The sequence below is a fragment of the Camelus dromedarius genome, chromosome 12 (genome assembly GCF_036321535.1).
Source record: "Camelus dromedarius isolate mCamDro1 chromosome 12, mCamDro1.pat, whole genome shotgun sequence".
NCBI classification, from domain to species: Eukaryota; Metazoa; Chordata; class Mammalia; order Artiodactyla; family Camelidae; genus Camelus; species Camelus dromedarius.
In genome coordinates, this window is record NC_087447.1 from 38,466,421 (window position 1) to 38,493,746 (window position 27,326).

General features: G+C 37.8%; 1 protein-coding gene across 2 annotated transcripts in view; it reads left to right on the forward strand.

Moving 5' to 3' along the window:
- RRAS2 (RAS related 2) overlaps positions 1 to 27,326 on the forward strand; it is a 132,308-nt gene that overhangs the window by 96,251 nt on the left and 8,731 nt on the right. For both annotated transcript variants that reach the window (XM_064492556.1, XM_031459979.2), the window contains exons 2-4: positions 21,386 to 21,473; positions 22,362 to 22,464; positions 22,641 to 22,749. In XM_064492556.1, the coding sequence (XP_064348626.1) occupies positions 22,397 to 22,464; positions 22,641 to 22,749 (177 nt within the window). In that variant the 5' untranslated portion in view covers positions 21,386 to 21,473; positions 22,362 to 22,396. The remainder of the gene's footprint in view (positions 1 to 21,385; positions 21,474 to 22,361; positions 22,465 to 22,640; positions 22,750 to 27,326) is intronic.

Sequence of the window (27,326 nt, forward strand, 5' to 3'; positions counted from 1 at the left end):
CTCATTAAGAGGGATTCCTCCAACCAGGCTGAAGTGGTCATAGGTAGGCTAAAATGGTCTTAGTAGACAGCCCCCTGCTCTCCCTACTCTCACTCACTTCTGAATGATGAAACCAATGGGCACTAACAGAATACAAGACAGGGCAGAAAATAAAAATAACAGATTTAGGCTCCACTCATACTCTGTGCAAGGGACTTCAGATATTTTGATAGTTTTTGATCATTTTCAGAGTGTCAGCAGAAAGAATGGAGTCAGATATTTTGAGAGTTTTTGATCATTTTCAGAGTGTCAGCATAAAGAATGAGGGACTTCCAGTGCCATCCTTATAGAATTCCTGGCCCCATCCGACCATTCTTTCATGAAGGGAAATTAGTGGGAAAACCTAAAATTTGCTCCCAATTTAGTCATGCTAGTAGAAGAAGAAATGATGTGAACATTTCCTAAGGGTTTTAAAGTATCTACATGCATTTACTTGTTTACAGTCAGTTTATCTTTTATCACTAAGTTGCTTAAGTTACTATGGAGATTAACTCATATTTTCCTTTTTTCCTATTTTATATCATTGGGATCATGAGAAATGAATTCTGAAAAAAAATCTAAACTATTTACTATTTTTATTTTTGCCAATCCATGCCATTTTATATAAACTGACAGTATATTTAGTGCCTTTTAGAAAAGTTCCTTCCCTGTGCTTTTATCTTAAGCCATTCTTAGCTAATGTTTTTGAGTAATTTTATTCTGAAAATAAAAATTTGATTAAGGGGAATCTTTGGGCCAACTTGAAGTTTTAACTTTGAAGGCTAAATTTTACAGGAAAAGCTTTCTGCTACTTTTATTTTATTGACAGATTGAAATTAGCTAAATGAGCAAGTAAGCAAGTCATTGCTTAAAAGTCCATTTAAAATTTTGACTGGATTTATTTCCAGTTTGTGGAAATTGGCCTCTGATTTTTGGTAGAGAGCATGTGACTCTAGACAAGCATGCAGTCATTCTAGGTATATTGCAGGTTTAGAAAATGGCTTTAAAAATCTGTTAGAACATGGGGAAAAAAAGGTCTTGCTCTCTCGTGGTTTTACAGCGTGCCAGAGGTTTAGTTGCTTGTATGTTTCACTCAGTTGCTTTCTGTTCAATGAATAGGATCACTACCATGCATCACAATTTTGCAGACTCACTGCAAAGGAAATAGCAAGAGGTAAAATAACCTCAAATGAATGTGGTTTTTTTGTGGGATGGGGTGGGTGGGCAATGCTACAACTAAATAAACAAATTGAATTATGCAGGAGGACCTTTATTTAACTCATCTTTATATTTTTCTCATATTGTGACTTCTTTGGGGATATCATTCCTTGGTTTTTAAATATTTTTGCAATGATTAGTTCATTGTAAATATGTAACAATTATTAAGTTATTTAGTATTTTTGTAGTCTTATTTTGTTATCATTTCTCTAGTGAGCTCTTTTTCTCTTTTGGGTTGATAGCTGACATATATTGAGTGCCTTAAGGTAAAAAGAGATCACAGTCTCACAATGTGGGTTGAATGGAACTAACCCCCTATATCTTGTCACATTAGATTCTTTTACATCTGTTTTTGCTAGTTTATCCTGCAAGTTTCTGTTTTAGTCACGCAATTATTTTGCACTTGGAAAAAGAAAACTGATGCTTGCATCTCTCTACCTTAAGACTTTTAGGATCGTGGCCTTTTATGTGTTAAGTGTTGGGTATGAGATATCTTGATAATACTTTAAACGGGAAAGAGAAATTCTTTATGTATAGTAAGCTTGCAGTTGTCTGTACTCTTAGAAGGCAGAAGGGAATCTGGATAGTTTATGTTTATTGCAATGCAAGTCATACATACCTGGGAAAAACTTTGCCTCTTTGCCAGCTTATTGCCAGTGTTAGGATTGACTGAGGTCTGTGGGGAGAAGGAAGGAGATCTGGGCATTTTACTCCATTAATGTAGAGAAAACAGTGGCAATACGTTTATTTTGTTTTCTGAAGGTAGTTCTCAGTGTAATGTAGTGGTTTGGGGCACAAAATCGAGCCAGACTGCTTGGAATCAATCTCCACTCTACCACTTACTGTCTTGTGGCTTTGAGCAAGTTACTTAACCTCTTGTGTCTCCCTTTTCTCATTTGTAAGATGGAGACAGTAATAAAAGCACCTGCCTACTTCATGGACTTCTTGTGAGGTTTCAATTAATATATGTAAGGCACTTAATGACTGGCACATAATTAACTCTATAGAGGTATTGCTAACAAGTCAATATGTGTGACTTAAGGTGAATAGATCTGCTTCTCTGAAGGAGAAGTGTGAAACTTAATTTTTCTAAGTCTGATTATAGTTACTTTTGAATAGCTTCAAAAGTGGGGACTGAAAGAATCAATAAAATGTCTGTTTGGGTCATCTCTACTGTACAGGTCTGTCTTCCACTGGGAACATTTCTTTTGTCTGAGCTGCTCCACATCAGGACTGAGCTGGGTTCTCTGCTGGGGTAGCCACAGCAGGGAAGCTTGTCCTGGGAGACTGGGTGAAGCCCCTCCCCAGCCCCACCCCCAGCTGGGTATAGGAGTCTTGCTGTAAAAGAAGGGTTTTGCTTCTCTCATTAGGGCACCTAATTAAACAGGTGCCATCTCATTCCTGGGCACTCTAGTGTTAAAAGAAGTAAACATCCAAGTAGATTTTTTATTATGCTGGTGATTTCATTCATTCAGCAAATAATTTTTTTAGGGTTTATGTGCATGACCTTAAAAGAGTTTGCAAAAACAGGGTTTTCCTATTCTAGAGTAGAGCTTTAGTCTTAGCTGAAGGGAAAAACATCATGAAAATGTTTTATTCTTCCTGCTATCTATAAAAGTAACCCAATTCTCTTTTAGCAATGTAGTTTTACTATTGTCCCCTTTGTACACTTAAATGTTTTGCTATGATTTGTTTTGTTAGAGGAATATCATGAGGAAAAACTGTAAGTTCTCTCATTTTCTAAGTTTCTTGTTGATAAAAAAGCTTCGCTTCTTACATAAAGAAATTACCTATGAATTTTGTTTCCCATATAATTTAGTGAAATATCAATATGAATTTATTCATAATTGGCTTCAATAATTTTATTAATAAAGATACTTTTCATCTTTACAGGTATATCTTGACTTTTGTAAATAAATCAGTTCCTGGCAAGATGGATAAATTTTGAATCTGTTTTTCCCATTGATTTAAAGGATTAAGAATCTGTGGAACTGCTCTTACATTCCCCTCCCCACCTCCAAAGATAGCAATGTCAAATGGTAGAACATTCACATCTGTGTTCCCATGTAGTACCTTATGCTAAACCTACTCTAGGACTTTGAATGGATAACCATAGTTTGAGTGCTAAGACACATTAAAAAAAAAATTCTTTCAAAATCCTTATAATCAGGATGCATCTTCCAAATGACGGCTTCCTAGAGTCAATAAAAGATGGTATTTGTTTTCTTGTCTTCCCTCCTGCTTGAAAGTGAGTAGACTCCTTGAGGGCAAGAACTGATACTCATTTATTTTTATCTTCAATGTCTGATTTGCATTTAGCACTTCCCCCCTTTTGCTGAAGAACAATGTAGTAATTTTTAAGATCATCTTAGTTAGTTAAAATGAGAGTTTCATCAAGACATTTTTTTGCAGGGAGAGGCATATAAAAGGGGGTCCTGGTAACTGCTAAGTAGTTAAATGCTACTTCTACTTCCCCTGCTTTGTACCCTCTTTTCTTCCTTGGTTGATTTTCTTGCTTGCTACTGGTGCATACCTCACAAAGCATTACATACATTTTAGCTGAATCGGTTGCTTTTAGCAGATGCTAGTGAAGTGCAAGAGTAAGAATGTTAACATTCTTATTTATGATATGCTGTTATTTTTTGAGCATCCTTTGGATATTGCACAGTGCCATACTTACTTTCCATTATGTAAATGAAGAAATGGAAAGTAAATGTGTTTAGGGACATAGTGTTTAGTCTCTGGTAATGGAAGAAAGGGCCAGACTTCTTGCTCAGGACCTGCTTTAGAAGAATCCTCTTCTGAATTACTTTCCTTTTGTTATTTTTATTAGTTTAAAATTATCTGATTTATAAGTAGTTCTGTGATTATGAGACTTTGGGTTTTCATACCCTTATCATAATAAACCAAACATTTGCTTAAGAAGGTGGGGTAGGTCTAGTCTCCCTTTATATTGCCCCAGTTATCTTAATTATTAGTCTTGTAAAATCTAGATGTAATTTTGATGCTAGAAGAAACTGTTTAGTGGATCTAGTTGTTCTCCTTAAGTGAAGCTTTTCCATGTAGGTGATTAGAAAACTATGATTTCGGACCTTAATTAGTATTTTTCTGAAAGTGACTTGCCATGCAAATTTTTAAAGTAGGCTTTAGTTTTTTTTTTTCAGAAGAGTTTCAGATTTACAGGAAAATTGAAAAGATAAAACAAAGTTTTCAATACTGGCAGCACCCAGTTCCCCAGTTTTTAACATCTTATATTGTATGGTACATTTGTTGTAGTTATTGAACTAATATTGATACATTATTAACTAAAGTCCATACTTCATCCAGGTTTTCATAGTTTTTACCTAATATCCATTTTCTCTTCTGGGATCCCACTAGGGCACCGCATTGCATTTGGTTGTCATGTCTCCTTAAGCTCCTCTTAGCTGACTTATTTTTAGTGACCCTGACCACTTTGAGGAATACTTGTCAGGTATTTTGTTGAATGCCCCTCTGTTGGAATTTGATGTTTTCCTCATAACTAGAGTGGGGTTATGGGGTTTTGGGAGGAAGACTACAGAGGTAAAGTACCATTTTCATCACATCATAGCAAGGCTACATACTATTAGCACGATTTATGACTGTTACTGCTGACCATCTGGCTAAGGTAGTGTTTGTTTGGTTTCTCTACTGTAAAGTTACTCCTCTCTCACTTTTTTCTCCATATTCTTTGGAAGGAAGTCATTATATGCAACCCATACTTAGGGTGTGGGGATGCTGTGTAATTTTGAATAAACATATTTAAATGGCAGAACAGTTTAAAAATGTACCTGGGGTTAGTGAAATTTTTGTTTTTTAACAAAAACATCACTGTTTAAATGAAACATTAAGGAATGTGCCTGCATTCGCAGGTTTGGTTTGGCAAAAGCTAAACTTTTTTTCATTCTCAGTGTTTCAGCCTTTGCTAATGCATGGCAGCTGTTAGATGTTCCTCTTTACCTGCTTTTTGCGCCGTTTGATGCTTATTTTTGAGAAAACAAAATGTAAGGGAAATGGGAGATCATTAGTCAAAAACTCTTGAATAAAATTTGTTAATATTTCATCTTCATCTGTTGCTTTTCTGTACATAAAAATATTATTTCTAAAATTGAGGGCTTAGTTGACATGTAAATTATGATTAGAGACCAGAACAGTTCAGGACCCAAAATGATCAAGGGAAAGCACCTTGTCGGAAACCCCCATGACAATAAAGCTCTCCTTGTAGTTCCCATTTGTGTGTTTCAATTATAAGGCTTATGTTAAAATTAGATCAGAATTTCCATTATAGACTCTCAATTTCATAGTTGTGTAACTGCCATACAAACTTGGTTGTAAACAAAGGCCTTTAATGATGGGCTTACTGGAGCAATTTAAGAAAGAGTTACTCAGTCTGGAGGGTAGACTACATATGTCTGGTTTTACACTTCAAGTTGAGAAATTGTGAAGAGGGCTTTGATTCTAAACGTGAGCTTAAATTTTTTGCATGATTTTTTTTCCAGATTTTCTACAATGAGGATGTATTATAGTAAGGAAGAAAACTAAATTGAAAATGATAAAATTAACTTGTTAAAATCTTGAGACTTATTATATTTTAAAAGAAAGTATTATTTTGAGTACCTTCCTCAAACTACTGGAAACTTGGAACCATTTATCTCAGTTTACCTTCTTGCTTTTTGTGGTTTTGTTGACTAACTGAATCTCTCTAGAGAATGAAAATAGCTATTTCATGTGTCTATGTGTATATCTTTGCAATAAATTGTAGTGCCATTACTGTGAAGACAGCTCAGTATTTGAGTTCCAATAGCTTGTCAGTAGTAAAAAATTCTGTTTTGTCATTCACTCCTCTTGGGCTTATAAGCTACGTACAGGAAATAATTAGGAAGAATGTGGAGGTCAGATTTTGTAGGTGAGTATATTCCTTTCCTGGGTCTTCTATAGCAAATTACCACAAATTTGGTAATTTTAAACAACAAATTTATTCTCTCATGGTTCTTGAGGACAAAATCCCCAAATCAGATTGTCCAGCAGGGTTGGTTCCCTCTGGAGGCTCTGAAGAAGAGTCTGTCCCATGTCTTTCTCCCAGCTTCCGGTGATTGATGGCAGCCCTTGGCTTGTAGATGCATCTCCAGTCTCTGTCTCTGCCTTCAAGGGGTCTTCCCCTCTGGATATTCTCTGTGTTTGTCTCAAATCTTCCACTCTTTTCTCTTACAAAGACTGTCACTGGATTTAAGTCTGGGATCATCTCATCTGGAGATCCTTAATTTAATTGCATCTGCAGAGACTCTGTTTCCATATAAGGTCACAGTCACAGGTAATGGGTTAAAAGTTAAACATACCTGTTTGGATGCCTCAGTTCAGCCTGCTACAGAGACCACAGTTCAGGCCGCTACAGAGAGTAAACCCCTCCCTGAATTTGCTAATAAGCAATGTAAGGCACTGTAAATTTGCTAATAAGCACTGTTCTTTTACTAAATGGAGTAATAGTTACAGAATCTGAGTTATATAAATGTGATTCAGAATTTAGTTGCATGTTTACTTTCTCTTCATGTGGTTTGCAATTGATGTGGCATTCTTTTACTGTGAAATTAGGCTGTACACATTCAGACACGTTATAATTTGTTTCTTTAAATGGTGTGAGCAAAGTCTTAAATTCTGTGAACATAGGCCATTTAGCTCTTGACTTTTTAAACCTACGTGGTTGGGTATTTTGTAAGATGAATGTTTATATGGTTCTTCTTGATATGAATCATATCTGGCTCCCCTCAAAAGAGTTTAAATTTATCTAGTGATCTAGTCTTATTTAAATTTGTATGCCACAAGGAGGGACTTTACAGCAACTACCGAGAAATGCTGGGTGTTTACATGAGGTTAGATAGTCAGAAATAAGCAGGGTGGTCCTTGGTGTGAATGAATAGATAGGGCCACTTTCTGAGAAGTGCTGGCCCAGCCTTCTGGCCTGTGGTTTGGAGAGACACTCTGGTGAGAGCATTCTCTGCTTCTCTCCTGTTTTGAGATGAAGGTCGTGAAGAATTTAGAACTTAATTATTGAGATAAAACAACAGTAATACAGGCTCATTAAAGTAATTCTTTAAAGTTTATTTGGGCTGTAGACCCACAGCTATAATATTTGACAGTATAATGTCTTTAAAAAGTACCCCTCCAATCTTCTCTATCCAGAAGAGTCTGTTTATGTTTTTGTTGTTGTTTTTGTGTGTGTGTGTGTGTGTGTTTGTGTGTGTGTGTGTGTAAATTATTTCAAATATTGTTACATTCGATCTGCTTGCTTATATATTGTCTCCTCCACTAAACTGTAAGTTCCACAAGTGCCCGAACCATGTCAGCTTTATTCTCATTCAGGACTGTGTCCCAGCTCCTAAGTGGTAAAGTATTTGTTGAATAAATGAATTGGATGTTTCACGGACACTCTTGAAATCCATACATAGAGACTTATCTCATTCCTTTTAATGGCCTTTACTATTCTGTAATGTATATACCGTAATTCATTTAACAATTTCCTGTTAAAGACATTTAGGTTATTAACAGTTTTTCTCAGTAACAGACATAGCTGCCCAAACATCTTGTTTGTGTGTATGCTTATGTGTGTATGTATTGGTAGCTTACAATGCTGAGAGAGCCTTCATTTATAGCTATGTTCCTATAAAACAATTAAGCACATTTTAAAATGTATTACTGAAGTAATTTTCAGTGTAATTGACTCTCTGAGGGACAGACCTTGGCTAAATCCCCTTGAAAGGAACTATCAAAACCCTTCTGTCCACTACATAGTGCTGTAGCTGGGGAAGGAAAGCAACAGCCAATACAGGATAAGATTAGAGCTTCAAACTCTCCAGTGGTTTCATTTCATTTAGAATGCCAAGGCTTGCAAGGCTCTGCTTACCTCGTGTGAACTTTCTGAACTGGTTTTGTTTGTTGTAGCCATGCTGTCCTGCTTGCTGTTCCTCCAGTATGCTGTGCATACTCTCACCTCACTGCCTTTCACTTCATGTTCTCTCTGCCTGGAATGATCTGCCCTTGGCTAGCAGCATGACTCACTCCCTGAGTTGATCTAGGATTCTTTCCTCACATGTCACATTGTCAGTGATGCCTTCTCTGGCCACCTTTTGTAATATCACATCCTCCCTTCTAGCTCCTGCTACTTTCAGACCTCCCTTCCCCATTTTTCTTCAGAATTCTAATCACCTCTGATGTATAATATTGTTTTCTTGTTGATGTTCAACCACCAAAAACTGCAGCCCCATGAAAGCTGGGATTCCGTCTTCATTCAGCTTCTGACACATCGTTGGTATTCCATTAGCATCTGTAGATTGAGTTAGGTTAGTGAGTGAACCTAAGGGAGACTGACATGGAAGTTTTAAAAGTTGAGTGGGCTGGGAAAGTCACCACCCCACTTTACCTCTGGTTTTGCTTCTATAGGCCCCTTCTCTGCTCTTGAAGAGATGAGAAATGAAAATGGGGTTTAGGATATTCATAGGTAGCAGGAGATAGAGGGGAAAGGAAATGAAAAAAGAAGTAACAACCTAGGCTCTGGAGCAAAAATTACAGCCAGTAGTGAGTTGGTCAACTCCCTGTTTAAGGGGCAGCCTTTTGATTCATTTCTAAGTTTGGAGAGGAAGAGAACCAATTTTCGAATGCCCATTTTGAGCTAAGCAGTGTGCTGGGTACTTTACCATGTCATTTACCCTTCACAATAGCCCTTTCAAGTAAGAATCATTATGGCCATCTTACCGGTCAGGACATTGAGATTTAAGAGATTAAATAACCTTCAGATCACACAGCGGTTAAGTGGGATATCCAGATCTGACTGACTCCAAAATACATACTGTTTCTCTACCTGAAGGAGAAGTCTTTGTGTAATAATAATTTACATTTTACACGGTGGTGTAAAAATTTCAGAAGATTTTTACATCTTATTTGACTCCTTATAACAAACTTGTGAAAGTTGCTATCACCTGTTTTATAGGTAATAGAACTTGGTGTCAGTGATGTGATTTCCTACAAATCCTACAGCCAGAAAGTACCAGGAGCTAGGGCGTTAAGCAAGCCATTCTGACTTAAGATCTGATATTCTTTTATTACGCCTCAAACTTAAAACAAAGACATTCTCAATAGCACCTACAAATTAGGTTTGACACTCTGTAGTAGCTAAATATGTCATAATAAAATTAGAGAGCTGGAAAGAGTCTTAAGAGATCATGAAGAGGAAATTCCTGAACAACTAAAAGCCAAGAAAGAGGTTGACTCATCCAGGAACACTCATCTAGTTGTTGAGCTGGGACTAGAATCTAGGTTTTCTCATACTTCTATGCTCTGCTTTTATTAATAAAGAGTTTATATTTAATCTGTCTAGGTCTTCCCCCTTGGTTCCCTCTTATATTCACATGTTTCAGATTTCAAAACCTGCAAAAAATTTTTCACTCCCACTCATATCTCCCAGCAACCTAGATCTTCCCACAGGTAATTGAAGTTAATCAGTTTCATGTGTATCTTTCCAGAAATGTTTTATGGACATAAAGCAAATACATAAACTCTGTGTATTTATTTAATGATGTATCGTGTAGATCACTCCATATTAGTATGTGAAGTCATTCTTTTTTTTTAATGGCTGCATTCATTTTGAATGAATGTTCCATAATTTAACCAGTCATTTACTGAAGGACTTTTTAAGTTCTTCCCAGTTTTTTAAATTAAAAACAATTCAGTAATGAATAGCATGTCATTCTTTTATGCACAGAGGTATTGGTAGGATAAATTTGCAGAAGTAAAATTGCTAGACCAAAGAATGTTTTTGTATTTTTTTTTCTATATTGCTGTGTTTAGATCCTTATTCTTAATGTAGAAATGGAGTGTTTTGAATAAAACTGCTTTTAACTGTCTTCTTTTTGGCACTTTATAATTTAAAAAATAACTTGAGTAACAGGATTCCTTTTTTAAACTGGTGCATGCTGTATGTGTTGATGTTAATATGGAAGGTTAAAGAAAGTGTAATGGAAGTAGTATTGCTTTGGAATGAGACCTGGATTTGAATCTCAGTTCCACCAGCCTACTAACTTTGTGACCTTTGGCAAATCACTTAACCACTGAGCCTCAATGATCTCATCTGTAAAATGGGAATAAATAACACCAGCCTTACAGAGTTGTTGTTTAGAACTGCTGTATTTCATTGATTCTAACTCATACATTTTTTACCCTGTACATTTTAGTATCTGACATTGAGGTGCCTTATAATCAGAGACATGCCATAGTTGTTTTGGCATTTTTTTTCATCCTTGTCATATAAAATAATGATGATCTTAGAACTGATGGCATCTTAGATTTGATGAAATAAGGTGATTCCAGATACTGGCACATGTGCTAGAGCATGGTGTAGGCAGTGGAATTTCAGTATGATGGGGAAAGTTCAGGGTTGAGGTGGGTGTCGATGAGTATTAGGGGAGTGGATATAGCAATGGAAATTCTGTGGGCTCATGTTACCCACAAATGTGGGTATATGGAAGTTGGAATTATGGCAAATTGTTGATGAGTAACAGGACTTTGGAGGTTTAGGAACTGTGTATTAATACTTGACAGGAAGACTTTATAAAATAATAAGACCACTGGAGAAAATATTTGCCAATTGTATATCTGACAAGAGATTTATATTCAGAATACATAAAGAACTCTTACACTCGATAATAAGAAGATAATTCAGTATAAAAAAGTGGGCAAAGATTTCAATCTACATTTCTCCAAAGAAGACATACAAATGGCCAATAAGCATGTAAATAGATGTTCAACATCCCATTAGGGAAATGACAGTCAAAAGTGGGAAGAGATCACTACACTGACTAGGATGGCTAGAATCAAAAAGATAGATGTTCAGTAACAAATGTTGGTGAGTATTTTGAGAAGTGAGAGCCCTCGAGCACTGCTGATGGGAATGTAAAATGGAACAGCTACTTTTGAAAAGAGCTTGGCAGTTCCTCAGAAAGTTAAAAATGGAATTACCATATGATCCTACCATTCCACTACTAGTTATATGCCCAAGAAAAACATATGTTCACACAAAAGATTGTATGTGAGTGGTCACGGCAGCATTATTTGTAATAGACAAAATGTGACTACAACCCAAAGGCCATCACCTAATGAATGAATAAATAACGGTATATCCGTACAATGGCGTATCATAAAGGAATGAGAAATGAGGTGCTGATACATGCTATCGCATGGGTGGACATTGGAAACATGCTAAGTGGAAGAAACTAGACACAAAAGACTACGTATTGTATGATTCCATTTATAGGAAATGTCCCAGACAGGCAAAATGAGAAAATAGATTAGTGGTTTAGTGGTCCTAGGGATAGGAGGGTGTGCTAATGGGTATGGGATTCCTTTTTGGGGTGGTGAAAATGTTCTGGAATTAGATACTGATGATGGTTGCATAACATTGTGAATTACTAAAAACTGTTGAATAGTATAAATGGTTAGAGGTTAGAGGCTGTCTTGTACACCTAGAGCGTCCCACAGAGGTCAGCATTATGTTGATGAGGCAGCTGTGGTCCACATGAGGTGGAGTCAAGGAAGGCGAACTTAACTAAGGTAATAGCAATGGGGATGGAAAGAATGGGGTGGGTATAGATCCTCCCTAGCAGAGCAAGGTTCAGTCAAGGCAAGAACCAAAAGACACAAAGACTTGTGCTTTAGTGTGAAAAAGGGAATGTCTGGGATTTACCATGGTGATTGTGTGAAATACATATGATGCACAGTGGGCTTATATGGCCCTCTCTGTTTATCTGTTACTTCTGACTGTGCCAGTTATTGTGGTTTTAAAAAATTGTAAATTCTTATCCTTAAAACTTCATTTAGGCTTTATATGTTACCTGTTAAAATAAAACTACAGTAATTGGAAAACAAATAACTATTAAGTTCAAGCAAGGGAAATAAACTTTATTATGCTAACAATAGAAGCCACTGGCATATTGTTGCTCAGTGGTTTGTAAATATTGTGCCGATGTTAGAGGATGATTTTCCTGTTATGTAGGCAGTCCCTGAGTCAGGCTTGACTTACTTGCAAATGGTTTGTATATGTATAGAGTGGCTGAAGCCATGGCAGAGCCCCTTTCCTTTTGTTGACAGTTTTCAAAAATCACTCACTGGTATTGTGAACTAAAAATTTTGGGTGATCTTGTCTACCCAGTAGGTTAGCCTTACGAGTTGTAGGGTTATAGAGGGAGGGGAAAGAGGAAAGAAGAAAACCTTTCTCTTTTCTTCTCTCCTTTTAAAGCCTTTGGAAGGATTAAGGCTGTGGAGAATTCAGGGAGCTGGCATCATGAATTGGTAATTTACCCCCCTTGATAGATTCTTTTGGCAGAGTCGGAAACTTTTTCTTTTTGACCTATGGTGCAAATGTTACTAAAGATTCATTTTGGTTTAGAATTTTGCTTGTTAAAAGAGCAAGCATTGCTTGCAGGGATGGAGTGAGCTGTCTCACACTGCAGGGTGCTCTAGTTTGAACTGATACTTTTCCACCTAGTGCCTCTGGGTGAGAGCTAGCTTTCCTCAGGGAATTGCTAGTTTTAATTTGAGAGTAGAAGGAGTAGTGGGGAGAGAGGGAAGTGGTTTTGTACCTAGGATGTTTTCAGAAGGAGGCCAATGCTAAGGTAAGAGAGTACTGGTGGGGAGTTGGGGCAGGATGAGGAGGCTGGATGTCCGTAGGGTGCCCCTAAGAAAAGCTTTTCCTCCCTGTAAGTGTAGCTTTGGGCTGGCTCTGTACTCTGCGAAAGGAAACAAAATTATCTTCCCATTTCTTGTTGGGCCAGATGACTGTGCTTCAGAAGTTAGAACTCAGGGTTAATGCTGGCTTAGAACCATGTATTAATGGTAGTTTTTGTGGTCTGGCCTATGGACCTAAAGACAGGTTAGAACAATTTTTCTCTGGGGAAATGAGCACCAAATAACTGACTTAGAAACACATTTTTGTAATAGGACCAGTTTGTAAGTTGACTTTGTACCGTAATTTTTCTTGTTGCCGACCAGGCTCGTTGATTTGCAACAACACTTTGCTTGAGATGTATATATATTGCTGAGGTTACCAAAAAGTCCCTTGAAAGGCACAGCGTGGCTTTATACAGTCTGAGACAGTTAGCAATGTTGACTGAAAGCCTAAGTTTTGTTAAAAAGAAACTGAAAGGATTACTGGATTTAGGGTAGCTTTATTATTCTGCATTAGAGTTCTGAAGTATAAATTATGGAGATCTCTGTAATTATACGTGTCAGATTAAATGAAATACTAATTTCAGTCAGGAAAAATTATGTACTTGAGTGAAGGAATATCAAGCATATTGGAAACATTTGACATAAAAATAAGGGAGGACGCTGCAGGGAACAAAGGTTCTCTGTGACTTGACAGCTGCTGTTAAAAAGTGACACCAGGAAGAGCCCGGCTTTGGCTCACAGCTGCCTGTAGTTGCTGTAGTCTGCTCTAGTGTTACCAGAGGAATTTGCACCACTCTTGTTTTAGCAAATAGAGGCTACTGATAACCAACCAGGTCCTTACTGTGCTCTGGGAAATTAATTCCTAACTTCCCATTATGATCTTCATAACTACTGGGTTTTCCAACAGCCAGTATTTTCGTGCTCTAACAGTATATGTGCAGAGTACCTTGCTTAACTCCAAAGAAGTTGTGAAAGGCATGAGATAAGCCTTGGATACATCAAATCTAGTTGTACATATGCAACAGGATTTTAAATGGAGCTCCAACTTATTTCAGTTTCTCTCGAAGGCCCAAAGGCTGAGAATACAGCAGTAGTTTCCAAGTGACTCTCATATTCCAAGGACTTGCATAGAAGGTGGCCTTAAACTGTTTTTGCGCATTTAGCCCATACTTTATCTACAGGAAATACAAGTGTGGAGAGCTAAGCGTTCTGAGACAAGGATGATTTTGGAGAGAGCAGTTAAGTATGTGGTGTGTTCTGTGTCCTTTCCTTCTTCTACACACAGCAGAGAGGAGAAGACGCCTCTCTTAAGCCTCCTTCTTTGAAGCCAAAGGATGGGGGGATGCTCTTAATAGAATCGTTCTGCGAACTTGACATGAATACCCTGGTGTTTGGGGAGCATAAGGATAGTATGTGAATCTGTGGATTCATAGCAGAAAGAAAGAGGGCTGTGTAGTTAGCAGTATGCACTTCAAAAGACAGTAGTGTTTCCCTGAGTTTCTGAATGGAACCCACTTAAAGTTTTCTAAAATGGGATGTGGTGCATGGCCACTTAGAAGGTGATGTGAATCAGGAGGAGGTACCCAGGGAAACCCCAAAGATTGAGAGTTGGAGGTGTAAATGGCCAGGACTTAATCATATCCTAGGAATTGCACGTGGAGGGTCCTACTTGTGTACTTTTCCAGGAAACCCACAGGCTCTCATGAGAAAGTTAGCATGGACATCAGATTTCATTGCTGTGGCCTTTTCAACCCCCCTGACCTGTCCCCACTCCTTCATCTGTAGTCCTTAAGAAGCCAGAGCAGAGGCAGCCTTGTTGAGGGTAGAAAAGATGCAGAATGTTAGATAGGGAAAGAGAGAAGATAACTGGTCTTAACTATCCATTCACCCCAGTCCAAATGCAGCCCTCACAGCTCTATGTAGGAGGGGGGGAAAGAAACTTTAATTTAGATAAGTATTGACTAATGCAGTTAAAGCACTGTACTAGATATCTTAATTATTGAAGTCACAGTGTTATTGGGGCTGAAGGTGATTGAATAACTATTTATTATTGAAAAATGATTGGAAAAAATTAGGAGACTTGCCTTAGATTTCATTCAGGTGCAAGGAAAAACTTGCCACAGAAGGGCTTTGAAAAGGAAAGTTGTATGCTTAGGGTCTGTTGATTTTATTAGCTCATTGTGTCACTTATATGTTCATATATGCACATACATGAAAAGGTGAGCAATTATAAAAGGAAATTATAAGTACCAATTACATGATATACATAAAGCTTGATACATGTATTTTCCAAGTCACAACTTTTTTTTAACAATAAGATAAAATATTTGAAGTTGAGACAATCCAGAGTAGTCGTCACCTTAAGGGTAGGAGGAATTCAGAGCACACTGAAATCATTTTCTGGTTGGAGTGTTGAAGGCTTTGTAAAGAAAGTAAGCTGTGCTTTGGACTTCATTAGCTATAATTTATTAAGGGCCTACTGTGTATCGTAGACTGTGTTGTAAAAATACTCCACATACATTATTTTTACTTTTCACAACAATGCTGCAAGGTTAGTATTATTTCCATCTTTTAGACAAGGAAACTAAGGTTCAGATAGGTTAAATGAGGTACTCCAGTTCCTCACAGCTAGTAAGGGTGGTAGAGCTGTATCCTGATCTGACTCACACCTCAGGCTCTTCCCACTCCGCCCTGCTGCCACCCTGCTGCCTCCCTGGTGGCAGCACTGCAAGGTCCAGAGGTGGAATGGGGCGGGCTAACTAGGAAGAGAATGGGCACACACCACACTCACTAGTGATCACAGTTCTTAAATCCCTCAGGGCAGCTCTGTGAGCAGCCCCGGAGGCCCCAGCCCTCTCCCTGTTCCTTCTGTCTCCTTTGTTTTCCCTTTTCCATTATCCTTTGGTGCCACATCTGAAGTGGGCACTGGAATAAGCTCTCCTTACACTAGCCCAGTTCTCACTCTTTTCTGTTGAGAAAATGGGCTTTAGAGATGTTAAACAGCTAGGAAGTAGGATGGCCTCTGGGTTTGAATTTCAGATCTCTCAGACTCCTTAGCCCATACATTTTCTTCCCATCATGCTGCCTCCAGTAAGGACTTTATAAATGCATGTATTAATAGAAAGCAAGGCCTCGTAAAGCCTCATGTTTTGGTTTATTTTGTCATAATTTTAGAAATGTAATACAGGTTTTGTGGATGGAAGAACTAATAGAAAAATACTGATTTCAAGTGGAGGGGAGCAGAGAACCACAGAATTTTGTGTCTAGAATGTTTCATGACCTGGGTTCTGTGGAGCTTGAGGGAAAGGGGAGAGGTGAGCAGGGTATCAAGAAGGAAAGGAAAGTGAGGTTGTTAGTCTTGGGTTTCCTTGCTTTTTCTTTTTCCTGGTACTTTTACTCCTCATTTTGTAGACCAGTAAAGGAATGAAAGATTTGAAATTTTTTATGAATTGTATTTTAATAGCAAGAATTCTAGAACATTCATTAGGATAAGACCTGAATTTAAATTGTAGTTATCCTACTTTATTAGCTAGGTGACCTAGAAGAGTAACATAATTCTGTGCCTCACTTAAAAAAAAATCTGTAAGAGGGAGATAGGTATCTAAAGGATCATTGTGAAAATTAATTGGGAAAATTTTATGTGTGTCAGTAATCTGCATGTCACACAGTAAGTGCTCAGTAAATGATGACTGCTGTTACTATGATTGAGGATATTTCACTTTTTAAAAAATGGAAGCAATGGAAGCAGAAATGGAGGATGAGTATGAGTGTGCTTTACTTCCAGAGAGTTAGAGTGAGCAAAGCAGAGCCCGGAAACTGATTTCAGTGCTGGATATGCCAGTGATTTGCTGTTTAAGCATAAGAAAAGTCACTCTACCTCTGACAAAAATCTTTGTCCTCATGGAGCTCTTATTCCAGTGGGGGTTGGGGAGGGGGGAAGGATGGACAATAAAAGTAAAGTAAAATATAAAGAAAACTGCAAGATATTCTGACCAAGAAAAAACTTCAGTTTCTAGGTGAGTTGGTTTTGAGTAGAGTGAGGTGAAAGCTCAAGGTTAAATCTTCCCTTGGTTTGATCCTTCCTGTAGTACTTAAACGTGCTACCTCATGCAAAAGTAGAGAGACTAGTGTAACATACACTCATTACACATTACCTAGATTCAGTGGTTGTCAAGGTCTTCCCACATTGTCTATTTCCTTCCCCTCCTTGCTCCCTTTCCCCTCCTCTTTCTGCACCTTTTGTTTTTAGAGGATTCCTGAGAATGTGCTGTGCTCAGAAATGCCCCATCATTTGTTTACAACTCCCCAGGGGCACCTTAGGTCTAGCCTCCTGTCCTTTTTATATGCAAGGGTAGTGGACTTTAACCAGTTTGCTGAATTTACTGAGTTCCCCAGAATCTCCAATAAATTACCCATCCCAGTGTATAGACCAGGCACCGCTCTGTGGCAGAGCTTGGGAACTACACTTTCACCAGCAGCTTGGTGTCCAGAGAGAGTGGGTTGTCACTTCTGCCCACTGAATGCAGAAATTGCATCAGCTCATTCTCTTTCCTCCCCGGCCCCTCCTTATCTTCTCTAAGGCAGATTCTTTGAATGGGAGGGAGTGAAGTAGCAATTCTCTGAAGCCAAGCAGAGCTCCTATTGTGCAACCTAGTGGCATTGACACAGCAATAACATTCCCAGCTATCACTATTGTGTTATTAAGGGTTTTAGACAGCCTTACTCAGACCAGATTTTGTCAGGGGGATGTCCCTGTCTAAATGGGTTAGCTTCCCTAATCTTAAACTTTTCTAGGTAACGCCTGACAACCTTAAAGAGACTAAGGTCTACTTGTCGTTCTTACTACCTGCCCTTTGAAAGGAGACATTCCCTTTCTTTTGGTTAGGATCCTTCTCTATGCATCCTTTCCTATGATTTCCAGAAAGCACATTGCTTTCTCCACTCCCAGTCCCCACTTCCCCTTTCAATGGACTGAACTCTGGGCAAGGGCACTCTCCTTTCCTGCTCTTGTGAGAGCCTCTACTGTCTTCCACAGTGCAATACTGTGCTTGTTTCCACTCCTCTCGCCTTCTTTTCCCTTAATTTCTGCTACATAATATCCTTTCTGGTCTATGGTTGGTAACTTTTTTCAACTTCAGGAGACTGTTTTCTCTTCAGGCAAATTACTGGGGCTCTATGTTTATAAGTGAATGTACATATAGTTCCTATGTATGACTGCAACGTTAACTGCTTAAATTTTGTTGCCTTCTGAACAAGCAGAGTATTGGCATTTCTCTACCATTTCTGTTCTTTGGTCAATATGGTTAACACTCCTCATCCCCTTTGCTCTCAATCACAGAACAATTACTGGATATTGTGTAAAAAGCAATGAGTTCTGTGAAAGTAGGGACCTCGTCCCTCTGATGCTCCATAAATAATTATCGGACAGATGAATGAAACCTAAAGAGCAAGAGCAATTGGCTGAAGGGTTTCAAGTAGTGAAAAGTAAGACTTTGAATGGCAAACAGCACACATCAAACTGGAGGATTTTGCGTACAGTGTAAAGAAATTGCTGAATCCTATATTTTGCGTACGGTGTAAAGAAAGTGCTGAATCCTATAAGCAGCAGGGAACTGTTTATGTATTTTATAGAGGTATAATTTGTACATGTATGAAAAATGCACACATCTTAAATGTACAGCTTGAGTTTTTACATGTGTATGTCCTTGTGTAATTACTGCTTAGACCCAGAAAATACTTTCAGAACCTCAGATGGGGAGCTTTTATCTTGATTTACAACACTTTGGATACCAAGTCCCATGGTTGGTCTGTGGTTTAATTAGGACTGGAATTACAACACTTGTTCCTGGTTTTAGCAAGTCTTTTTACCCAAATAAAAATGCTATTTCATATCATCTAACTGGGTGACAAAAATGATACACTGACTCTGATGGCTAGCATTTATTACCCATGAACATGTCTTGGCACTTTATATACATTACTTCATTTTATCTGTTCTGCAAGGTTTTGTTACTGTCTTTATTTTACAGATGCTAAAGTTTAGTTAAAGTATTTTGCCTCAGGTTCCACAACTAGAAAATAGCAGAGTTAGAATTAAATCCAGGGCTGTCCATCACCAGAGACTGATTTCTTGTTGTTGACCTGCTGCCTCAAATATCTGGGACCCAACTTTAAGTAACAGCAATCTTATGTCTTTGTGGTGGGAGGTGATGATTATCTGCATTACCTGTACACAATGAATGCTCTTTTGTTTGTTTGAATGCTCTTTTTAAGTGTGTTGCAACCTGTGGCTTACTAGAATTATGAGAGGGAAAGGGATCTTTGATTCTGTGAGTCAGGCCCGATGATGTTCCTTAAGGAGGATCTTTATGAGGGAGGATGATGCTTTCAGTGAAGATAGCTCCGTAAAATGTGCATGTAGCAAGGTCTCTACAAATTTTGAAATCAGGACTCAGAAAGATGAAACATGAACCTACATATCCAGAAATTCCAACAATTTGTCTTAAAAATTAATGAGTGGGATAAATGCATGTCAGCGTTAGTTAGCAAAGTGGCAAAATTCTTGTAACATTAAGAGTGTGTTTCAAGAGCTAAGACATCCAAAGAAAATATGAAACTTCCACAGTCACAAAAAAGTTTATTTTAATAGCCCTCAAAGTTGCTTAAACCAACAGTCTTCTATACGTGTTATTTTCTTACTTTGGTATCACTATGCAAAAAAAAAAAAAACATTGCATTGAAAGAATATGAGCTATTGTGCATGACTTAGACATTTGAAAAAATATATTTAATATTTGTCCATTGTGTTTTCAGACAAAATAGGACAGTGCTGCACATTTTAACACATTTAGGCATAAACTGGGAGCAGCCAATGAAATTTAGATTTTACAAGATGAAAGCATGGCAAAAAGTATCAGATTGCTGTGGAGAAACATGTAACAGGAAACTAATCTTAAGATATAAACGCATGCCTTATCCAGCTTGCTTGGTGAAAGACTACAGTTTTATGTTTAGAGGATACAAAGAATATTGTTGCCAGTTGTATTTACTTTTTGAAGAGGTGTGAGTGCCAGAAAGTCAGTTCAGGATTGTTTTGATATGTTTATTTTTAAATAGGGTGGGGTGGTGACAGAGATGGCTTTCTACTCAAAGCTGCCCCTGTTGGTAAATGTTTCTTTTACAGACTTTGTTTAATAAATCATGCATTTATAAGAAATCATCAGAAAGGAAATAGGATTATGGATACTGAATTCTGTTACAGTAAAGCCTTTTATATCACATTTTATAAAGTAGAAAATGTCTTTCAAAAATAAATATGTAAGTTCAAGATAGCAGGCAGATCAGTGTCTCCCCTGCTCCTTACCAGAGGTTTCTTTACTGCCTTGTTCAGAGTGCCTACCTTTTGAGTAGCTTTCTGGTGTTTGCATAGGCCACCATGCAGGCTTTGTCACTTAAGAATGTGTCCCTGGAGCCAGCAAGTCCAGCTGCCTTCCTCCAAGTCATCCCTCAGATTTTGTAATGAGCTAGTGGCAAAGCAGGCTTTGAGGGAGTTGGTCAAGAGGGAGAGTGAAGGAGATATTCAGAACAAAAGAAGGATGTCAGCGTCCTGGTTAGTGCCATTCTGTAAGGGGGCACTAAATTCTCTTTCAGATTCTTGTTGTTTCTGTTTTCTTTTTAAAACGTTTTTAAAAGATTGTGAAATGTAATATACAAACACAGAAGTGGTTTGCTAAGACTCTTCCCTTCTTACCGTTTCCTTAGCTGTTCTTCTGGTGATGATTTTATAAGATATTAGTTGGAAGATTTTGCTAACAGAAGAAGTAGAAGTTAAGATAAAAAAAAAACAACAAAATTATCAATGAAAGAAAGTTTGAGATCCATGCAGATGGAAAAAATCCTGAAATCGTATTTCCTTAAGGATAATACGCAAGGCAGCTGAAAGGGAATAAGACAAGATATGAGAGAAGGGGAGAAAAGAGGGTGGAGCTTCGAGTTGTCCAGACTTACTCTTTTCTCATTTGTTTCAAACTGCTTGGTTCTAAGGACTGATGTTTGTTTGCCCTCAGGTTGCAAATAGACCTGAATTACAGCTTACTCTGTTTTCTTGGTTTTTCTAGAACTTGAGGTCTAGAGTCTTAGGTGTATTTAAGTTAATTATGAAAAAAAAGAAAAACTACAGTAGATCTTTTGCAGTCTTCTTGCATATTTCAGATACGAAAATTCAAAGATATTTAATACCCTTTCTCCGCTTGGAAGCTGCTCTGAATAGACTTCATTTCATAAGGAATTGACATAGTAGGATAAACCTTAGTACAATGAAAATATTTTGATTAATTCTGGATAAGTGAGATTTGATAAAATTACAGTGGTACTTGGACGAGAAAACATAAATTTTAAAATAAGGTTATTGTTCTTACAGTCCTATTTTGTAACGGATTATGATCCAACCATTGAGGACTCCTACACAAAGCAGTGCGTGATTGATGACCGGGCAGCCCGGCTAGATAGTAAGTAATCTCCCTTTCTTGATAGTTCACATATCATATTTTTAAAAATAAGCTTTGATGTTTTGCTTGGTTAAATACTACAATTGAAATGTTAGTTGATTTTTTTAGTTTTGATTGATGAATCTACATATCAGGCAACTTACATATTCCTCACTGAACGTAAGACAGTAATTGGATTGATCTTGTTCTGGTGAAACTAATCATGTCACTAAACTTGCTGAAGTTGTGTTTGTTGGGTCATTTGGAAAAACATGAGGTTTTAGCTTTTCCTACCTTTTGATGAAGGTTAAAATGGGTGAAGTAAATATAGAAAAACTTCAATATTTGCTAACTTGCTTAGAATTTATAGCACAGAGGCCTTAGCAAATAGTGTTTTGTGCTTAGCTAAGCATTCCACCTCTCCACAAAAGAAAGCCCTGTTCTTTTAACTTGTGTGATTCTTTCATTCACAGAGATTAAGAAATACATTAGCACCTGCACATTCAATATGGTATTTGGGGGTTGGGTGGACCAAAGTTTCTTTCTTGAATTTGCAGATATCTTTTTCCATTCTTTCAGTGGAGGAGGTAAACTTCAGGTGACTTCAGAAGTTACCTGACTCTGTCTGCCTAGATGTATTTGATATTTTTAACCTTGTAATTGGCATGCTAATATATTCTAACTACAAAATCAATCTGCACTGATGAAGATAACTCTGAAACTGTCTGCTATTAGAATATATTTGTCTTTAGCATTGGGAATGAAGTATAAGAGGAGAATGCCTTTTAAAATATTACACTAAGTATGATGTTCTCCAGAGGACCCTCATTAACTAGGCCTATCTTTGTGAGGAAGCAGTTTTATAAAATGAAAGCATGAACACAGTTACATTTCTTGTTTTTTCTTTAGTTCTGGATACAGCAGGACAAGAAGAGTTTGGAGCTATGAGAGAACAGTATATGAGAACTGGAGAAGGTTTCCTGTTGGTCTTTTCAGTCACAGATAGAGGCAGGTTTGTACCAATATTCAGTTGTAGATCTCCTGTTCATGTCTAGATCACTGTTTTATTGAATTTGGATTTTCTTGTTTTTATAGAAAAAGGAAAAGTAATAAAGTACTAAAGGGGGCATGGGGCTTGCTGAATTCTGATACTTAACCAAATTGATTAATTTGTTTTTGTGTTTTTAGTTTTGAAGAAATCTATAAGTTTCAAAGACAGATTCTCAGAGTAAAGGATCGTGATGAGTTTCCAATGATTTTAATTGGTAATAAAGCAGATCTGGATCATCAAAGACAGGTGAGAGGGACTTTGCTGCTGGGAAACCAATTATTTATAATCATGCAAGTGAATAGGTATATTTAATGAGAAAGTGCCATGATCAAAACCACTGTGCTGAGAGTGGCACATTGGATTTTACAGAAGTCCTGTAATAGGTGAGAAATAAAGAAGGAAGTAGGCTTGGGGAAATTAAATTTTTACATATTACACAGGACTTCAGTGGACTCTCTAAGCCTGCAAGTATTTATACCAGCTCCATTCACATGTTAAAATTTCTTGGGTAACACTCACAACTCTAGTTAGATAATCTTAAAAGATACCCCTAATTCAATGCTAATGCTAAATTACCTCTTTTATAGAGAAAGACTTTGTTTTAAATTAAAGTATTTGGATTTTTCCTAAGTCTCATTAATGATTGAATTTCCTCTTAATTCATCACATTGGTAACTCTAACACCAGTAACCTGCAGGAAAAGAATGTTTTCAGTATTGAGTTGCAGGCTAGTTTATTCTTACTTGATCTGTACCTATTTATTTCACATTTGATTTTTAAATTTTTTGGTATATATTGTCCACTCATCTTTTTGTAGGGAAGGGGAACAAGGTCAGATGTAAATTAACTCATTATTTGGGGGTTCTTTTTGTGTCTTCATTTCTTTTAGGCCTTTAGCGTGTATCCCATATCTGGAGTATAATTGTTTAAATTCTTAACTTTTGCTGGTATTTAAGTTCTCTTTCATTTTTATACCTCTCGTGTTAACAGATTCTTAAGATTTTCTTTGAAAAGTGCAAACATCAGGAAATATTGGTTGATAAATGGCATTGAGAGCAGCCTTCTATTTTGTGTTAACTATTATTTAATATATAATCCTAAATTTGTGAGCTCTGTTTGTAAAATTTTGTTGAAGGTATACCAGGTTTAACACGTGGACTTGAGACAATGATACTGTTGTTCTAATGCTAAGATTTAGAAATGTTTACTGATAATACTTGATGTAGAATAAATTTTACTGCCAGGTCTCTTTCAAATTTGATTTATTATAAAGTTAAGGTGAAAACATTTGATCTTCATTGCAAACCAGTATAAGCTGTTGGAGATAATTTAGAATATGACACTGCTCACATTTTAAAACCTGTAGACAATCCATCTTTTTTTTTAATTGATATTTTATTTGGGGGGGGTGCATTTCCTTCAGGGTTTCTGAATCTAATTTTATTTATTAGATATTGCCCAGTAGAACCTGTCTACTACTCTTCTAGTTCTTTGTAGAACCAGAAATACTTGAATGTCATTGGATCTGGAAAATAACGCCAGAGTAGCTCTGCAATGAACAAGGGGTTCTTGCCCTATCTAACACTAACCTCCACTCCACCCTCAAATACTTCCCGCCCTGATTTTTCTCACACGTTTTCATGGTGGTAGTTCCAGTAAAGGAACAGGTGGCAGGCCTGGGGTGAGGTGGGAGTCTTCTTAAAAGGTAGGTGGTAGCAGATTAGGGAGAACAGGGGAGTATCCCCACCAGAACTAAGCAGGTCTTGCTGTGATTAGCTTGGGGCAGGGGGTCTTTATGAGTTATTTTTAAGTTATCTGTATACTGACGATTGCCAGTATTTGGAGTGTGGTTTCCATCTGTCTGCAGATATTAACATATTGTGGTACTTAGGCTTTGTTTTATACCATAGGCCTATAAACTTTTCAGCTAAGTTTTTTTTTTTTAATAAAAGTAATAGATTCTCAGAGTAAAATAAAAACAAGGTGGTGAAAGAATAATATAGGGAATGATACGTCTCATATTTCCATCATCTTAAAGATATGCACTTAGCTTAGAGAAAATCCTTCTATATTTATCAGCTTTAAGACACATCCAAGGGAGAAAAACAAGTGGCTGAAAACGGCATAGTTTTCTGCTCGTTCCTGGAGACTCTCCTCTCTGAAGGATAGGTGCAAAGAAACATTGTGTTCCTCCCATGCTTCCTCTTCTCTTTTCTAGTTTCCTTACACACATGCACTCAGGCATGTTAGCTGCTCTCCTTAGAAGACATGATCACCACTCTTATGTGAGCCTTTAGTGCTGACTGGAAATCCTACTATGCTTCCCTAGTCCATTCATTTCCCACTTGTTGGGATGATTATTACTTACTTTCTCATTCTTAAGCTTACACTTTCTTCCCCTTCCTCACTCTCAGCTGATGATGATGAGTGGTATTTCACTATTTCACTGAGAAATTTCTACACGTTCCCACCTCCACATGTACTAACCTTAAGTGCTTGTGTACCCCATCAATTCTGCCTCCTCCACTTTCATGGATAAACTTCACCTCTCTGATCAGCCTCTCCCATAGGCACTGGAGCCTGTCTGCTCCTTGTCGTTGGCTCACCAGCATCCATATTACCCTAGCAATTTTTCCATCCAGGTGTCCCATTTCTCTTCTGCATTTCTGTCAGCATGGGACATGCTGTATCCTCTCATCTTTAAAACAAAAAGTAACCACAGCAAAAGCTAGTTCTTGATCTCACATTCCTCTCTGAGGACCTTTTTGCTGCTCCTCCAGCAAGCAAAACTCCTTAGAAGTGTTATCTATACTTGCTCTCTACTTTCTTTTTCTTGCTTGCACTGACTTGGGGCATGCAGTGTCAGGTCAAGGTCACCACTTGCACAGATGTCAGTAACAGTTGACACAGTTGCTCACACTCTACTTTTTGAAAGGCTTTGTTTACTTAGCTCTTATTTACTTAGCTCACCATTCCTAGCCTCCTCCCTCCTCCCTCCTCTTTTTATTGGTACTTCCTTGTCTCTCTCGGTTGTCTTAGGGCTCAGGCACACTCATCTAGGCCCCGGATGTACAAAGACAAACATGCCTAGTCTTGAGGGCCGTACTTGGTCCAGTTGAAGTGGAGGTGCTATACTAAAGGGTTTCACCTTTTAAAAGTCTCTTCAGAATCAAAGATGATGTTCTATAATGTCTTGGCACCCTTACTTGCTCTTCCAACTGAACCTGGACAAGCCCCGGGCACCTGATGAAAACTTCTTCCCCTTCTTTAGAAATGCTGACATTTTGGTCATTTCTTCAGGTTCGTAGTGACCAGTCTGGCTTGCTCTTAGTTGCTGACTGGCTTGTTCTTTTCTGCCTTTTTCTTAGACACAGTACTTGGGACTTTCTCTACTTTTCTAGCCTGTTTTCTCTTGCATAGCAAATGCCAGTTCCCCCATGTTCTTTGAATTTGGGGCTGAACACCGCCCTTGGTGTTCCTAATACTGGGTCCTGGGGAGCCTACTGGGGAGGAGAGATCAGCCAGAAGAGGCTTTGCTTGCTTCCTTTTGGCTTCTGTATCTCTGTGGACTTGCTTCATCCACCCACCTATCCATCCAGTATTTATAGAACACTTCCTAGGCACTGATGACAGGGCAGTAGGAAAAAGTCACTGAAATAAAAGGAGATCTGTAGAATTTGACTGGCAGTGCTACCACATACCTCGGCCCTTAGAGATACGTAGATCATTTTGTTTATCCTATCAAAGATGGAGGAATATAGGTAAATGATTTGCTTGCTTGCTCTTGCTAAATGTAAACATAGGTAAATATGACAACACATTGATTTTGAAATTTAATATAGCAGTTGTGTGGGCTTGGACTGTGGACTTCGTAATAGCTCTGATTTCAAGTTCCTTGTCCTTGACTCAGCCCCGTTTACAAATTGGCTATTTTTGCTTTTTTATTTTCTACCTTTTTACCTCTCCTGGCTTACCTTAGTTTCTCCCTTTCCTCTCCTACTTGTTAGGTATTTAATTGCTACTGACCACCATTTATTAGAGAAAGGAGCCCATTATACTTATAATAGTGGATATCTAAGTGTACTAACCCCTACTCCTCCTGTCTGTCAGTACTTTGACCACAGTGTGCCCCTGTAGCCTCCCAGGAAAAAGAAACCCCTCCCCCCAACAATAGAGTTAGCGTCTTCTCTGGCCTTACCTGCTTGGGCCTTGTCTGCATCTAGAAGGTTTTGTAAACCACTGCAAGGGCTTCTCAGTTTTGACCACTTAGTTTGTGTTTTGTCCATAGCACATAGAACAAAGATGTGCACTCAGTATATAGTTACTGAATGAATGAATCAAGATGTAGTATTAATATGATTTTTTTCTATATAGTAGATATTTTTGAAAAATAAAACTGGTTTTGCTTCTGTAAACTTAGGGATATGTTGAGTTAATGAATAACCTAAGTGAGTATTGTAAATATTGTAGTCTACTCCTGTTAAACCCAGTTTGTTTAATAAAATTACTCTCATCATTCCCATTTTGCTCTTTATTTGGAAATACATAGTAACAGTTAAATTCATATTAGCATGGATTTCTGCTAATATTCATTTGTGCCTTTGAAACTGGGTCTCACTGGAGGCTCCCAAATGTGAATCTGAGTTTCTTGCATCAGGTTCTCCTTAGTTGTTTAAAACCAAACGTTTGCTGGGTAACACTCAGACCTACCAAACCAGAATATCCAGGCTTAGCATTTGGTATCTTTGTATACTTCTCTGGCTTGGAAAACCTCTAGGAAATCCTTGTTTGTGTAGCTTTCAGTCTTCTGTTGATTTCTGGTT